The sequence below is a fragment of the Acanthochromis polyacanthus genome, chromosome 14 (assembly GCF_021347895.1).
Source record: "Acanthochromis polyacanthus isolate Apoly-LR-REF ecotype Palm Island chromosome 14, KAUST_Apoly_ChrSc, whole genome shotgun sequence".
NCBI classification, from domain to species: domain Eukaryota; kingdom Metazoa; phylum Chordata; class Actinopteri; family Pomacentridae; genus Acanthochromis; species Acanthochromis polyacanthus.
Window position 1 is genome coordinate 16,322,375 of NC_067126.1, and position 14,855 is coordinate 16,337,229.

Genomic DNA, 14,855 nt, shown 5'->3' on the forward strand with positions numbered 1-14,855 from the left:
CAAAACACACAGCCAAAAACACCCAAGAATGGCTGAGAGAAAAGCGTTGGACTATTCTAAAGTGGCCTTCTATGAGCCCAGATCTGAATCCCATTGAACATATGTGGAAGGAGCTGAAACATGCCATTTGGAGAAGACACCCATCAAACCTGAGACAACTGGAGCTGTTTGCTCACGAGGAGTGGGCCAAAATACCTGTTGACAGCTGCAGAACGCTCATTGACAAATACAGAAATCGTTTAATTGCAGTGATTGCCTCAAAAGGTTGTGCAACAAAATATTAAGTTATGGGTACCATCATTTTTGTCCAGCCCTATTTCATTAGTTTGTTTTTTAAAATAATTATGTTAATCAACAATTCAAAAGTGATGGCTGATTTTGATTATTTAATTTTCAATAATTTTTTATTTATTGTTACTTTTGTGAGTTTCAAGTGATTTCAGTGAGAATTGTGGGTTTTTCCTTCTTTAACTGAGGGGTACCAACAATTTTGTCCACGTGTATATATATATATATATATATATATATATATGGCATGCCGTTTAGGAAATTATATATATAATGAAAGTCGATATATATATAATGAAACTTGATATATATATAATGAAAGTCGATATATATATAATGAAACTTGATATATATATAATGAAACTTGATATATATATAATGAAATTTGATATATATATAATGAAAGTCGATATATATATAATGAAACTTGATATATATATATAATGAAACTTGATATATATATAATGAAAGTCGATATATATATAATGAAACTTGATATATATATATAATGAAACTTGATATATATATATATAATGAAAGTTGATATATATATAATGAAAGTCGATATATATATAATGAAACTTGATATATATATAATGAAACTTGATATATATATATAATGAAAGTTGATATATATATAATGAAAGTTGATATATATATAATGAAAGTCGGAATATAGAATGTTCAGATTTTCATTCCATCTATTCAAAGTTTCATTCCATATATTCAGACTTTTTCCTACTGAGCCCTGGAAGGACATGGCAAACAAAAACAGGAACCTTATTGGACATTTGCTCTTCAGATGAGCTCTTCTGTGATTATCTATCTGTCTTCATGGTTGTCACAGGGAACGGCGACTACGTTTGAGAAAACAGGTAATTTTTAGAGATGTTTTGATTCTGAACACTGAACGTGTTAGCATTAGCTTAGCTACTTAGCTTCGACTACATTTGCATCCCTACATAGCTTAAAGGTTAAACACATGCACCATATGTTGATGATAATGATAATATCTATGTTTATCTTTATAGCTGGTCTTAAGGCTAATTACGAGGCAGAGGTCAGCTACTGCCTGGACACATCCATGATCACGCCACTGGTGGGACACAATTGCACTGGATTTCAGCTGAAGGCTGCTGTTCTGTCCAAACTGAGACATTTTTATTGTGACATACCCTCCACTGTTGTTAGCTTTTGATTCAATAAATTTTTTTGAGATGAGGAAATCACTATTGCATGTTTCTAGTTAAATACCCTACTTTTATGATATATCACTACAGCATGCACTTTTTATATTTTCCATCAATTTCACCCAAAAGTTGAATAACTATTTGTGAGCAGTGTATGTAGACACATAATAGAAGCACATTTCAATAATATATCTGCTGCAGTAGTGCAGTTTATCTACCTAGATTGGTGTAACAGTAAAAAAAAACATATGCTACTGATGTTTCTGACTAAAATCTGCTTGAAAAGCACAACTGCTTATCTGTCAAAATGTGTGTAACAAAAGTGTGCACTGAACACTGAATAAAGTCTCTGTAGATTACAGACAAAATTTGCATCTCATCACAAATTTCTGTTCATTCATCCAAAGTGCATGGGTAAAATACAAAACAGGTGAAGTACTAAAAAAGATTTATTTTCTAGAAAAGCCAATAGTCAACAATGCAGTTTAATTCTGGGACAGTTGCTCCAGCACCGACACCATGCGTCCCATCAGTGCAACCAAGGTTTTCATTCATCTTCTGGATGTTCTGGAGCATGGCAGAGGTCACGTCTTGGTGTCTTCCGATCTGTTCCAAGAACCGTTCCTCTGACCTCTCCAGATACTGCAGAGGATCCAAAGCAGCTTCCTGGTTCCCTTTTCCTGCATAAAAGCACCAAAAAGTACTAGTTGTCAGTAATTATTTTCTATTTTCATAAACACAGTTAACTTAAAGTAAATGTTCTATTTTGTGATTTTAGGATGGGTCAAAAGATAACATACTGATCATGTTGATGTCTGCATAGTCTAAACAGATCTTACTTGATTTGGTCTGTAGAGAGGAGGACGGCGTGGAGGAGCTGCAGGACGGAACCAGTAAGCTGCAGACTAGTGCTCCTGGTAACTGGACCTCATCATCCAAGGCCGACAACTAAATAAAATGAACAAGACATGCTGTTGATAGCATCTGTAATACAAATGATTTTATCCATTAACTGATTTATTGCTTTGTCCATACAATGTTAGAAAGTGTTACAAATAATACCTGTAATCATTTCCAATAGTGATAAATGCCTTGTTTTATTTTACAACAAAAAACACCAAAAGCATCTGTGTATAAGAAATCAGTGCATTGGATTTCCACATCTGCAAAGCTAGAAAATCACACATCAGAATTTTACCTTGAAATTATGAAAATAGCTGCAGATTACCAGTACTCTTTACTTCATTGTGTTAACTTGATCATTTGAATCAGTTTTTTAGACTTGTATTACTGATACGAAACATAATCAACACATAAATTAAAATGTGTTCGCAAAGAGTTCACTGGTTCTTCAAGGAAAATTTCAATGATAACCATATAGTTCAGTAATATGATTAATGGGTCATTGTGTAACAGCGTGGGAGGTTCTGAATACAGGTCTTGGACTGAAATATTGCTGCTGCTTTCCTCCGGTTTTATAAGGAGTTGTTTCATAGCTTGTTAGCTTACCAGCGGCTAACTGGCTGGCAAACAATAGTTCAACGCCAACCTCTAATCAGTGATCCGGTGTCCGGACCGCGTTAGCTGGCGGAACGTCCATAATACTGATGTGGGACTGTTGTAGCTAGCGTATTCATAGTAGGATAACAGCAGGATGTTGGAGAAATAAAACTTACCATTATCAGGATCGCTGGTCTGCATGGCAGACTCTTAGCGCATCGCACTGCTTGAATGTCTGTGTATTTCAGGCCGATTTCAAAATAAAACTCAATAAAATTCTCGTCCGGGTGAGTGTCCTTCATTGTCGCTTCGCCATACGGACATGTCCCTTCCGGGGCTCGGTAGGAAAAAAAGATTTGATATATATATAATGAAAGTTGATATATATATAATGAAAGTCGATATATATATATAATGAAACTTGATATATATATATATATAATGAAACTTGATATATATATATATAATGAAACTTGATATATATATAATGAAAATTGATATATATATAATGAAAATCTGAATATATATATATATATATATATATAATGGAACAGACTTAAAAATGAGATTCTGCCATGTTTAGTTGCGTTGTTGTCACGAAAGGGATATTTGCTGGTTTTACAAATGGCGTCAGCTGAAATATATCAGTACTTTGTTGAACTGGAAAACTTTTTTGCAACAGCTGGTAATACTCCAAGTGACATTGATAGTTTAGAACGTAGACTGCGTCACATTGAGGATCATAGTTCCATTATTGGAACATTTTTATTGCTCATGAGCAATGCTCAACAAAACCTTGCTGAGCGTATTTTGTGCGTCCATCTTGAAGGAATTTACGAATCTCTCAGAGAGATGTCAGCTGATATAACGATACGAATCGAAGCTACTGATGAAGGTGATGCAGCGAGCTCTGCGTTTCAGAGAGGAAGACCAAGGCAAGTGATAAAAAATAGTAGGCAGGAGGCTTATGAAGTGGAAAACTCTTCATCTCCATTATAGCATTACAGTTAATGTCAATTAGTCAATAAATGCATTTTTTTCTTTTTGCTTTTCAAGGTACAACATTTCATCCGTTCTGCTGATTTACATGCGGGATTTAGGATTTACTTGGGCAGCCATATCTAGAATGTTGTCTGTAAATAATCGAACACTGTACAACCATAGACTCCAACTTGGTTTGGTGGATTATGGCAATTTTGCCAACATTGCAGACGATGATCTTGATCGTCTTATTGCTGAGGTACTGAGTCAAACCCCTGGCTCAGGAGAGACATATGTTACCGGCAGTTTGAGAGGGAGAGGGATCAGAGTTCAGCGATGGAGAGTACGAGAGCGTCTGAGAATAGCTGATCCAGTGGGAAGAGCCTTAAGAGGACGAAGAGCAATTCAACGGAGGGTCTACAATATCTCTGTCCCAAATCAAGTATGGTATGTGTTCTTTCTAAAATTATCATTTAGTTTAAATGTAAAAACAAGGCTTCTTGTATGCCAACAAAGTAAAATATGTCTTTTAACCTGCATCCAAATAACAACAATAAATCTCTTTTTATTCCAGGCATGTTGACACAAATCACAAACTAAATCCATGGGGATTCGTATTTCATGGAGGAATTGATGGCTATAGTCGCTGCATTACCTATCTGAGATGTTGCACAGACAACAGAGCATCAACTGCCTTGCAACTTTTCCAGGTTGCAGTTGATCTATTTGGACTCCCACATCATGTCAGGGGTGATGCTGGTAGGGAGAATGTTGATATTGCAAGATTTATGATCGAGAACAGAGGGGCAAACAGAGGAAGTTTTATGGTTGGACGTAGTGTTCACAATCAAAGAATCGAAAGATTGTGGGGGGAACTGAATAGAGTGGTGTCAGCATACTTTAAAGACCTCTTCATTTTTATGGAAAATGTTGCAGTGCTGGACAGCACTGACCCAGTTCACATTAGGGCCCTTCACCATGTTTACCTCCCAAGAATAAATAGATCTGTAGATGAATTTGTTACCCAGTGGAACCACCACAGCTTAAGAACAATGGAAGGTAACTCACCACTGCAACTATGGACCACTGGAATGCTCTGGCTTCATGAAGATCAAACACTCAATCATGTACATGTGCAACAACAACAACAATGGCATCATCAGCATCAATGGAATGCTGAGTTGGGGCACACTAATCCTTTGAATGATGATGGAAATCATGGGATAGAACTTTTTTTGACAGCATGTCACCTGCTTCAAATGAATAGTTAGTCTAAGTAATGTTGTTGGAGTTCATAATATAAAGGTGGTGACAGAGCACTGTCCTAATGTTGTGAAAACTCCAGAACCCAGTGCTATTTTCTCCAGGATTCAATTTGAAGAGACTAGTTTATTGTATGCGGACTCATTTAAAGCACCCGTGTGGACAAAGCTGTAGCTCTTGGCTCTAGCAGATCTTGACCTTAACATGTGTAATTACTGTTTTTGTAGCAAAATCTCATCCTGTTCTCATTAAATTGTTCATTGCATCACTTACTGGAAAATCTTTGCAGTGAAAATTGTCAATGATTTTTTCTTCAATATGCTGTCTACTCCCTTCATCTGACATCTGCAAGAGAAGTTCTTAGTTATTCCTGTAAAGTATCATTACTGCAAAATGTGCACTGCAGTTTCATTACATGGTGTACTAATTTATCCCTTTTAGTGAAAATGAACCTTGTATTGTTCATATTTTCAAATAAAATACATGTTTTTTGTCAGTTTGTCAACATTGTTACAGAGAAATGTGACATCTTAAATGCATGTGTTTGACCCAAACTCATACAAACTAGGAACATGGCATTCTTTAATTGTTAGAAACCCATACAACTATTCATCAAGAAACAACGGGGTTGGGCAACACTGCTTCACTACAATCAGTCTTCCCTTCAGCAGCAACCCACTATGTTTAAACAACCTGTTTATTAGGATGTGTACAGTTGTTTTGCAACATCAAGAACTTTTCTCCAAATATTATTGCTATGTTTAAGTGACATGTTGGAGCAATCCAGATGAACTTATAGAGACAAGGCCTTTGTTGGGAAAATAATTCACTTTTTACATTGCAGGACAATTGTTCATGTACAATTTCAGAAAAAAAAAGATGATAATTTATCCAAAAGCATATCTGGTACTGTAACAGTGTATTTTCTTTTCACATTTCTAACCCTTAGGAGGACAATATCTTTTTTATAAAAATTGTCTCCTATCCATTGATTTGCAAAATGAATCTCAACAATCAAAATTTTACATTATGAACACCTGAAAACCTTAAAATGTAACAAAGAACTATGAGTGGTGAGATGCACATTTCTAGACATACTGAACATTTAAGATGGATGAAGCTTCCAGATCTAAACAGGGAAGGTTGTGTATCAATTCAACCTGCATTCTCTCTCTATTGGTTGTACAGTAAACAGTAATCACAGTTTTCGAGACTTATTAAATTCTACATCATATCCATGACATTATGGTCCAGTTAAGAATCAGGAAGGAGATAAAGCATGAGTGTGCCATGCTTCTTAGTTTCTCAGTCTGAGACATCTGGTTTACTCGCTTTGGTGACAAAGCGTGATGTCACAGCGGCTTCATCCATCTTGAATTTACAGCTGATGACATTTAAGTCTCTATTACACAAAATGCAGCATTAATATGTAAAGGTATCAACAGGGCATTAAAAAAAATAAAAAAAACACAAATATCTTCATCACAACTCAACCTCTACAAACCTTTACAGTACCTCTTATGCTCTTCCAAATCCTGGTGAATTGCGTATGGCAAAATCCATGTCATGTTTGAAAGCAGTGTATGATGCATGTAATGGAATGCGAAGAATGTTGTCACATGTATTGGCCACTGGAAATCGGGAATGGTTAATGAACTCAAGGCTTGGCTTTGGAGAGAAGCCCAGAGCTGGAATGCTGTCACATCCGGTGAAGAAAACCAGAATATCTTCCAGAGAGACACCTTCTTCAACTGTTGAATACAAAAAGAGAAAAAGTCACTTTAAAAGTCAGTTTAACTTCAATTAATTTAAGTTTAACTTTATCAATTGCTATTTAAAAAATATTAATTAATTATAGCAGTGGACACTAAACATGTTGTTGGAAAGGTAAACTACACCAACTGTCCAAATTTCCTTAAACCTGCACTATTTTTCATTTATTGAGATGACACTGTAATTTGAAGAAGTTTCTTAATGCTACTGACAATGCTAACAATTTGGTTAATATAAAAAAGCACTTGTCAGCAAAAGTACTTAAATAATAAAATAAATCCATGTTTGATAGATGCAAACATAAGCTATTATCTGTGCTCATTACGAACACAAAATAAGGTGGTAGGTTGAGATGCTTTCTGGAAGTGCATGCAATGAATGCAATAAAACGGATTCAAGTGAGTTCGACCCTGATATTCAATTAGATCTATTCCAAACTGTACACACTCGGATAAATACCAGACTTCTAAATGATCAACACCATTAAACCCAATAAAAATGTGAAAATTATGAAAACACAGAATCTCCTATTGTTAATGAATATGAAAAAAAACAAGTCTTGGATCTGCACTGAAATCTAAAATTTGATTCAACAGTGTCTTCCAGGCCCATACCGCATCTTTCTACCAAGTTTCATTAAAATATGTGCTTTTTGTGTAATCCTCCTAACAAGCAAACAGATGCAACCTGATGGCATAACCTGCTTATTATTGAAAATATACTGTTATGAAGTAATTACAATTATTACTCTTGTACCTCCATGATGCAGCTCAAAAACTTTTCATTTAGCAAAGCTTACATTCAGCATCCTGAAGATAGTCTTGCCAAAAAGTCATGGTCCGGCACTCTTCCTGGAATGCGTTACTTCCTCTTTCGGAGTGAATGATCTGGAAGAGACTCTCGATATCAGTCGCTGTTAAAGCCTTTTCACCACTGACGAAAAGGCACTTCATCTGTAGAGGGTATCTCTGGACAGCCTCTAGGACACCTAGAGCTGTTAAGCCATCTCTGAACCTAGTAGAAAAGAAAGCATTTTATCCCCTTTGTTTAATGTATAGAGATTTCACAATTCCAGAACAAACCCCCTGATTCACTTGTAATGATATGATAACAAAACAATGATCATCCATATCGCAACATTTTATATGCAATCCTTGCACCAGTTTTGTTTCCGTATCTTTTTTTTCAACAGTTTTACCACCTAGCCTTTGTTGCATTCCCCTCAGGTATGTGCTAAGATATACACATACCTTTCAAAAGGTGCACGGGTCCGTTGGAGGACGTACCAGTGTGCCAAGTCCAAAGCCGTCTCTTGTTTGTTTTCCAATGTTATGCGAACATTGTGACCAGCCATACTAATGAGATTCGCTGCCTGTGTAACCGCATCTTGGAGCTGTGATTCAGTCTCAGCTTGTAAGATCTAAAAATTCAGAAAATATTTTGAGGATATTATTTATCCATCCCATTGATTAAACACTTCAGTCATCCTGAAAAAAAAAACTACTAAAGTTTTGGTTATTTTTGATTAAAACTCTATATGAAATATGTTAATAGAGGATATACAGTGCCTATGAATGTCAGCTCAACGTCAGAAAGGGAGGCTGTAATCATTTATTTACTATGTTACTGTTTTCTGCTGGAATCCTAAAATATATTTCTAACTTGTGGGTAAAGGATATGTGTTTGCAATTTGAGATTACATTGACAGTTTTTTAAAAATAAAAAAATTGCCAGTCTGTCTAGCATCCATTCTAATTGTTGGTGTCATCTTAGTTATGTATACAAATCATTATAAATTCAACTCCCTACTGCATGAAAGCCTGTCAGTGTGTGTGTGTGCACTTCTGCATGTACTGTTTTAGACAAAACATGTATTAGAGAAAGCACATGGAGGAGAGCTTGGAAACAAACAAAAGCTTTACATCTTTCATCCCTCTCTCTCTCACTAAAAAGTGTATTTGAACATATCACCAAAAGCACTGATACTAAACTGTGGAGAAGGTGTGCAGCTTGTGTTTGTGGAACAGGCTCAGTCGATGTATGTCCATCCTGCCAATGCATTCTCTGAATATCCTAAACTCACTGTACCACAGACTTTGACATTGGACTAATATGGTCTCAGGTGCAGTTGTTTCCTGTATCCTCAAGGAATGCATCTCACCTCCTCATTTTAAGACACACAGACCCACAGGCACTAAGGGAGGGAAGTAAATGTGCTTCTTTAACAACATGAGCGCTCGGTATAAAAATGACAGCTGTGCCAGGTGGAAAATAGGAAAGAAACCTGTGCTGTACACCAAGACACTTCCTAAGCGCATTGAAAGTGAAATCCAAGTTTCTAAATGAGATAATTCAAATGAAAACAAACTCACCCTCTGTACCTGCGACCTTGTTTCTTCGTCAGCAATATCATCAGTTTTGACCTTTACATCATCTGGACCCTTTGGCAGACATTCGTACAAGACCTCAGACAGAAAACATGGACTCTGTCCCCCATGGGCAATTGACATTGCCATTATCTGGCCAGCATAGAAGTATCCATTTTCTTTCATTGCTGTTTCCAAATGAAATGAAACATGACAGGTCAATGTCACATGGCAACCTAACTACCAAACTCAGCTTTTTTCATGCTTTATGACTTGCATGCTTTACAGATACAACACTCAAAAATGTTTATGTTTCAGCATATTTTTTCAGTTACGATGTATCGATCTAAAAATAATAAAGAAAGAAGCAACAGCAACAGAAACAATTTAACCATGAGTACCTTTTGAATTGCATGTGAGAACTTTGGCATTGGATAGACCCTCAAAGATGCCAATTTTGTCCTTTATTTCATGTAGGCAGAGTCGGAAGAATTCCCGCGTAGGTCCTCCATTGTCCACAGCACCCTCAGATGTTCCATAGTCATCAGTAAACTTGACATCGATCCTCTTTTCTGGTGAAAAATTGGATCTGCCCATGGCTCTGGATGCTCCATCCCACACATTCCTTCTCATAATATTGAAGCGTACAGTGTTGTCATCATTCACTCGAGAAGCAATCTGCTCCATCAGTCTCTCCAAAGTCATCTTTAAATCACTGAAACAAATAAATTAGCAAACAGACTGACAGCCAATGCACATCAAGTTGTCACAATCTGTTTCTCAACCAATGGTATACCCTGGTTTACTTCTTTCCTCACAAATAACAGCCTGTCTTGGCCAGGACATCCCCGAAAAAGAGATTCCAAATCTCAATGAGTCTATCCTGGATAAATAAATGTTACATTAAAAAAGAAGATAAATGAAAGTTTTCCATGTACTTCTGTAAAATATGAATTTTATGACAAGTTGAGAAATATCCCTCTGCTGGCAATTATATTGAATGCTGGTAAACTGAAATTTCATATTGGTGTAACTTTTCAGTCATGGAGCCTAGGTTGGTCATTTATATGAAGTTAAAGGGCTATATGAGTAGCTAACACTTACAGGTAGATGTAGAGGTGAGAAAGATTTTGAAATAGCCTGCAGCATCACAAAGCACGACATTGTCACGTCAGGGAGAGGTGGAAAAGCAAACCATTTAAATAGATGTTGTGTTTGGAATATATACGTATGTTGTGAAAAGACAGACATGTGGATGTTTGGAGCTTTGTATCTGTGCTTCATTTTACATAATGCCTCCTATTTAGATACACAATACTGTCTTCATAATATTTGTGTAGGCAGATAAAGAACCGCTTTACAAACCTTTAATTTGACACTGTAGCCTCCATAAAATACAGACAATCTGCTAGAGACTAATCTTCTACTAACCTCTCACTTGTACTGGATTCTAAAGACCTTGAAATGGCTTCCTGGAGATCTGGATCATCAGAGAGGTATTCTTCCTCAAACAGGTCAAGGTATGTACTGTAATAAATTGCAAACATTTTATAGAATTAATGTTCAGAGTTAATGTACAAATATACAATCCTGACATAATTGTATTACCATTAAGAACTTCTTTCATGTTTAGTAACTCCAGAGGTCATGAATCACCAGTGCATTATTTCACTGTTTAAAAATTAAGGACATAATCATCTAGTATCAACATAGACTAATGTAATACAAAGTTATATAGTAAAAAAAAAAAAAAAGCCCAATTTTTATGTAATATGAAGAATTTGAAGAAAAATAAATGCATTAAAGACAAACCTGTAGGGTGTGCTGGATGAGCGATTACCCGATCCACTGGGACAAGTGGGACCACGGCACTGAATGGAGGCGTTATTAGCAGAAGAATCAGCTGAGTCCTCGCTAACACTGACAGAGGGCTGAAGCAAGGAGCCATGGGTGTTGTCGCTGGAGATGGCTGATGTTCCACTGGACAACAATACACTGTCATCGATAGTGGCAACAGTGGCACTAGTGGACATAGCAAGATTGTCACTAGAGTTGGAAGATGCAACACACCAGATGACCTCATCACCATCAGCAAAGGAGGAAATATTGGAGAGAGGCTGGGCCTCAGCAGTGGAAATGGTTGACACAAGACCTTTGGAAATGTCCAGTGCACCCTCAATCCCTGTTAGATGGACACAGGAAAAAAGAGATTATTATTTAACAGTGAAATATGAGACAGCATGCATCAGAAATTTTAGGCTTGTAAAATGCATATGATGCAATATATTTTTAAAAATATAAAGGCCAATGTATTACACACATATAATTTTGCACAAAATATGAAAAAAAATGTACAATTAATATCAGAATGACTCAACAGAATTGTGTAAACACATAAACACCAGACAAAAATAATTCTGCTGTTCTTTGTAGGAGCATAATACAGTATTTACCACATTGGTCAGTGCTGGGAATGTCTGCACAGCTGTTTGTATGGCTTCTCTCCTCATCAGAAAGTAGCTGCCAATTAAAGCAAATAAATATAACTAACTTTATGGATTTATTGCATTATACTAACAATAAAACAATTTAAGAAACTTTTATAAAACTTTTTATATTATGTCAGCATACAACACATTTGTTTGATTTCTTGATACTTACCGTTTCTTTGTCCTCACTTAAAATGACTTTATCAGGCCTGACAAAAATGGACTTCTGATGAAAAAGTTTTTTCACAAGTTTTCCATTTAAAGTTTGTGTTGGGCTGAGAGATGGCTCAACAAGTTTAAAGTGGCACGGGAGCAAGATTTGTAGCCTGAGAGAAAGAAAAGTACACTTTGAATGAAGCTTCTGTTCGAGCTGAAAGATGACACTCAGTATACAGAAATATTTTAGTTTCATATAGTTTTTGTGCAACCAAAAATTCTGGTAGATTGATTTCTCTTCAGATGACATCTTTCTTAAGATGTTTATGACAATATTGCACTGGCAAAATTAATGGTCAGTCACCCAGTATAATTGTTAGTTATTAGCAGGAACAAAATGATTTCAGAACACACAAAGTAAACTTCTAATACTATATTACAGTCTATCATTATTTTAATACAAATAATATTAATCCACTTTGACAAAGCAGATTAAAAGCTTACCTGCAACCCTCCACAACTGGCTGAAAGGCTGTTCTTATTGACTGCATGACTTTGTTGGAGTCCCAGTCACAGCCAAATTCTAGAGCAGATTTCACATGCCCATTTTCAAAGAGCCAAGCTTTGCTTGCTCTTCTTGGCACACCTGTAGTTGTATGGTCCGGCAGGAGAATTACTTCTTTGGTGAAATGTTGAGAAACAGGACGTGTCCTTAACTGTGGCTGAAACCTGAGAAATACAGAATATTGAACCATGTTGGATTGAAATCAGCATTTATGTATGTACTGTATCTTCATTTTTCTATCTACCAAGAATAACAGGAAACTATACCGTGTGATTAATACGATAGGAGGTTGTAAAGATAGGAAATCATAATGTAAACATTGGTTCAAATAGAGCCTAAAGAGCTTCATGAGCCCCTAAAATGACAACAGGACAGTAATTTAAGAATACACCAGCATCTCTTTTTATTTCTAAGAAAACTCATAACAGCTGATTGATGTTTTGTCCTAATGGAATATTAGATAGATGTAGCTTATGACACAAAAATCTTTAAGTCTTTCGACATATTTACCTTTATTTAATAAGATTATTGTTATTTCATTTGCGCATAGTGACCATAAAGTGAGCCTAACACGTTAAGCTTCTCTCTGATATCCTCATGTTTTTAAATTGTTGGGTCACGATAAATAATGTTCACCATCCTTGTCTTACCTTTTTGGTCTTGAGCAGTTTCGAGTGAACGGACGCAGATTGTAGATCGGAGCAGCTCTGGCGCTCTCATGTGTAGTAACAGGTATGCTAGCTTGATGGGTTACAGCTACCAGAACGGAGGTTATGTTTTAGAAGGGGAACCTTTATCATGGCTGAATTTCTTTGCCAGGCCTGAGATAGAGGCAACATATTTTTTTTGAGAACTGAGCAGCAGGATAATGTGTGTTTTGGATGTATTGCTGCAATGCTAGTATATTGGTGTCTTGTAAACCCATCAGGGTTGGGCACGTTTGTGTGTATGACATGAAAATGAAGTAATCCATCAATTGAAAATCAAGTTTATCCACATTTGTTCATAATAGAAAAAAAAACTATTCAGCCTCTGCATAAACACAAATAATGTCCTCTAGTAAATATGATGACTGTCCTAAGCATGAACATGAACATAAGTAACGTATGAAATATGCAACTAAAGATGAACTCTGCTCCAGCTGCTGACTTTAAATCAGCACAAATCTTTTAGAGGAAGAATGGGAAAGTCACGTTTGTACTAGGTTTCCAGAGTAACCCTACCAGGTGAGAAAAAAAAGGAAATAGCACTCCCACCCCACCCCATTCCATAATTTTATATGAAAATGAACCACTAGATGGCTACAGTAGAAGACTAAATCACTGAGTTTGTCAACCCTATGTACAGTGTTTGTTGTTTGAGAGATCACTTTCATTTTCCAGTGAAACATTTCTATCCTGATGGGACTGGTCTCTTTCAGGATGACAGTGGGGGCATAAGGGGACACTAAATGGTTTAATGAATATGAAAATGTAAATCATTGCTATGGCCTTCACACTTACCAGATCTCAAACCATCTGAGCGCCTATGGAGATTTTGGATTTAGGCAGTTATGCTAAACAGCACCCTCTGCTGCCATCACTAAACTGTGGAATATCTTTAGGAAGAACCACACTAAGAACCACCTTATTCTTCATGACACCGATTCAGCAAGGTGCTACAAAGGATATTTGTGGAGTTTGTTATGCAGTTTCTGTAGACTTGTGGGAAACACCATCTTGATGTTAACTTCCAATCTACCACAGCCTCGAAGCCGCTCTGTTAGACTGATAATTGACTGTGGAGGCTGGTTGAACAGAGGACAAATTCTCACCCTCCTATCTGAATGTTGGACCAAAATAGAGCCCCTCAATTCTGGCAGTTTCTGAAATAGATACTTATATCTTAAATCATCATATTTTCAGAACAGTTTCTGTTAACCATTTCTGATTTGCCGGACATGAAAATCTGTATATATTGAATGAAAGTCGGAATATATGGAAGGAAAGTCGGAATATATTGAATGAAAATTTTAATATATGGAATGAAAAATGACATTGATTCACTAGCACTGTCTTGTTTTTAGAGGTGTATTCGCACTTGTTGCTGCAAGAAGTGGCAGAATGAGTGAAGCAGCACGAAATTAAGTAGCTGCAATCCTCAGCAATGAAGACGTTATTAACACCCTGGCGAATGCATGCACCGGTAACACTACTACAAGTAACCGTGTTCAGCACCGCTCTACCGAAGAAGAGATGCATTCACTGTTTACTCATGTACCCGGTGCAATAAACCCTGCAAGTCA

The 14,855-nt window shown here is 36.5% G+C and overlaps 2 protein-coding genes and 2 long non-coding RNA genes across 9 annotated transcripts; 2 read left to right on the top strand and 2 right to left on the bottom strand.

Annotated features, from left to right (window-relative positions):
• The first annotated feature begins 924 nt into the window (after window positions 1–924).
• On the top strand, window positions 925–1,517 carry LOC127537163 (uncharacterized). The gene is made up of 2 exons (XR_007946660.1): window positions 925–1,163; window positions 1,320–1,517. It is a non-coding gene; the product is annotated as an uncharacterized LOC127537163 (long non-coding RNA).
• A 392-nt stretch (window positions 1,518–1,909) lies between these two features.
• LOC127537139 (uncharacterized) lies at window positions 1,910–3,385 on the bottom strand. Of its 2 annotated transcripts, XR_007946635.1 has the most exons (3): window positions 3,155–3,385; window positions 2,318–2,426; window positions 1,910–2,158 (listed from the first exon to the last, which is right to left on the bottom strand). It is a non-coding gene; the product is annotated as an uncharacterized LOC127537139 (long non-coding RNA). The 2 variants fall into 2 exon arrangements; XR_007946634.1 differs by lacking the exon at window positions 3,155–3,385 and having other exon boundaries at window positions 2,318–3,079.
• Window positions 3,386–3,542: 157 nt separating this feature from the next.
• LOC127537125 (uncharacterized) lies at window positions 3,543–5,747 on the top strand. Its single transcript, XM_051958978.1, has 2 exons — window positions 3,543–4,406; window positions 4,534–5,747. The coding sequence occupies exons 1-2, from the start codon at window positions 4,066–4,068 to the stop codon at window positions 5,228–5,230; spliced, it is 1,038 nt and encodes a 345-aa protein (XP_051814938.1). The 5' UTR covers window positions 3,543–4,065; the 3' UTR covers window positions 5,231–5,747.
• A 40-nt stretch (window positions 5,748–5,787) lies between these two features.
• On the bottom strand, window positions 5,788–13,335 carry LOC110946994 (G2/M phase-specific E3 ubiquitin-protein ligase-like). Of its 5 annotated transcripts, none has more exons than XM_051958925.1 (11): window positions 13,222–13,329; window positions 12,511–12,735; window positions 12,023–12,176; window positions 11,815–11,881; window positions 11,174–11,543; window positions 10,793–10,888; window positions 9,763–10,076; window positions 9,368–9,549; window positions 8,282–8,415; window positions 7,795–8,009; window positions 5,788–6,973 (listed from the first exon to the last, which is right to left on the bottom strand). In XM_051958925.1, the coding sequence occupies exons 2-11, from the start codon at window positions 12,555–12,557 to the stop codon at window positions 6,741–6,743; spliced, it is 1,812 nt and encodes a 603-aa protein (XP_051814885.1). In that variant the 5' UTR covers window positions 12,558–12,735; window positions 13,222–13,329; the 3' UTR covers window positions 5,788–6,740. The 5 variants fall into 5 exon arrangements, 4 of the variants coding, with proteins under 4 accessions (XP_051814885.1, XP_051814884.1, XP_051814886.1 ...); XM_051958924.1 differs by having other exon boundaries at window positions 8,246–8,415; XR_007946605.1 differs by lacking the exon at window positions 8,282–8,415.
• Between the last annotated feature and the right edge of the window lie 1,520 nt (window positions 13,336–14,855).

What these genes read in the sequence shown, in the direction of transcription:
- LOC127537125 (XM_051958978.1), top strand. Translation starts at nt 4,066, where the DNA reads ATGCGGGATTTAGGATTTACTTGGGCAGCCATATCTAGAATGTTGTCT. An exon ending in TCTGTCCCAAATCAAGTATG is followed by an intron (nt 4,407 to 4,533) that starts GTATGTGTTCTT and finishes TTTTTATTCCAG; the next exon opens with GCATGTTGACACAAATCACA.
- LOC110946994 (XM_051958924.1), bottom strand. Translation starts at nt 12,557, where the DNA reads ATGCAGTCAATAAGAACAGCCTTTCAGCCAGTTGTGGAGGGTTGCAG. An exon ending in CAAGGTCGCAGGTACAGAGG is followed by an intron (nt 8,416 to 9,367) that starts GTGAGTTTGTTT and finishes CTGAATTTTTAG; the next exon opens with ATCTTACAAGCTGAGACTGA. An exon ending in CTATCTTCAGGATGCTGAAT is followed by an intron (nt 6,974 to 7,794) that starts GTAAGCTTTGCT and finishes TGTATTCAACAG; the next exon opens with TTGAAGAAGGTGTCTCTCTG.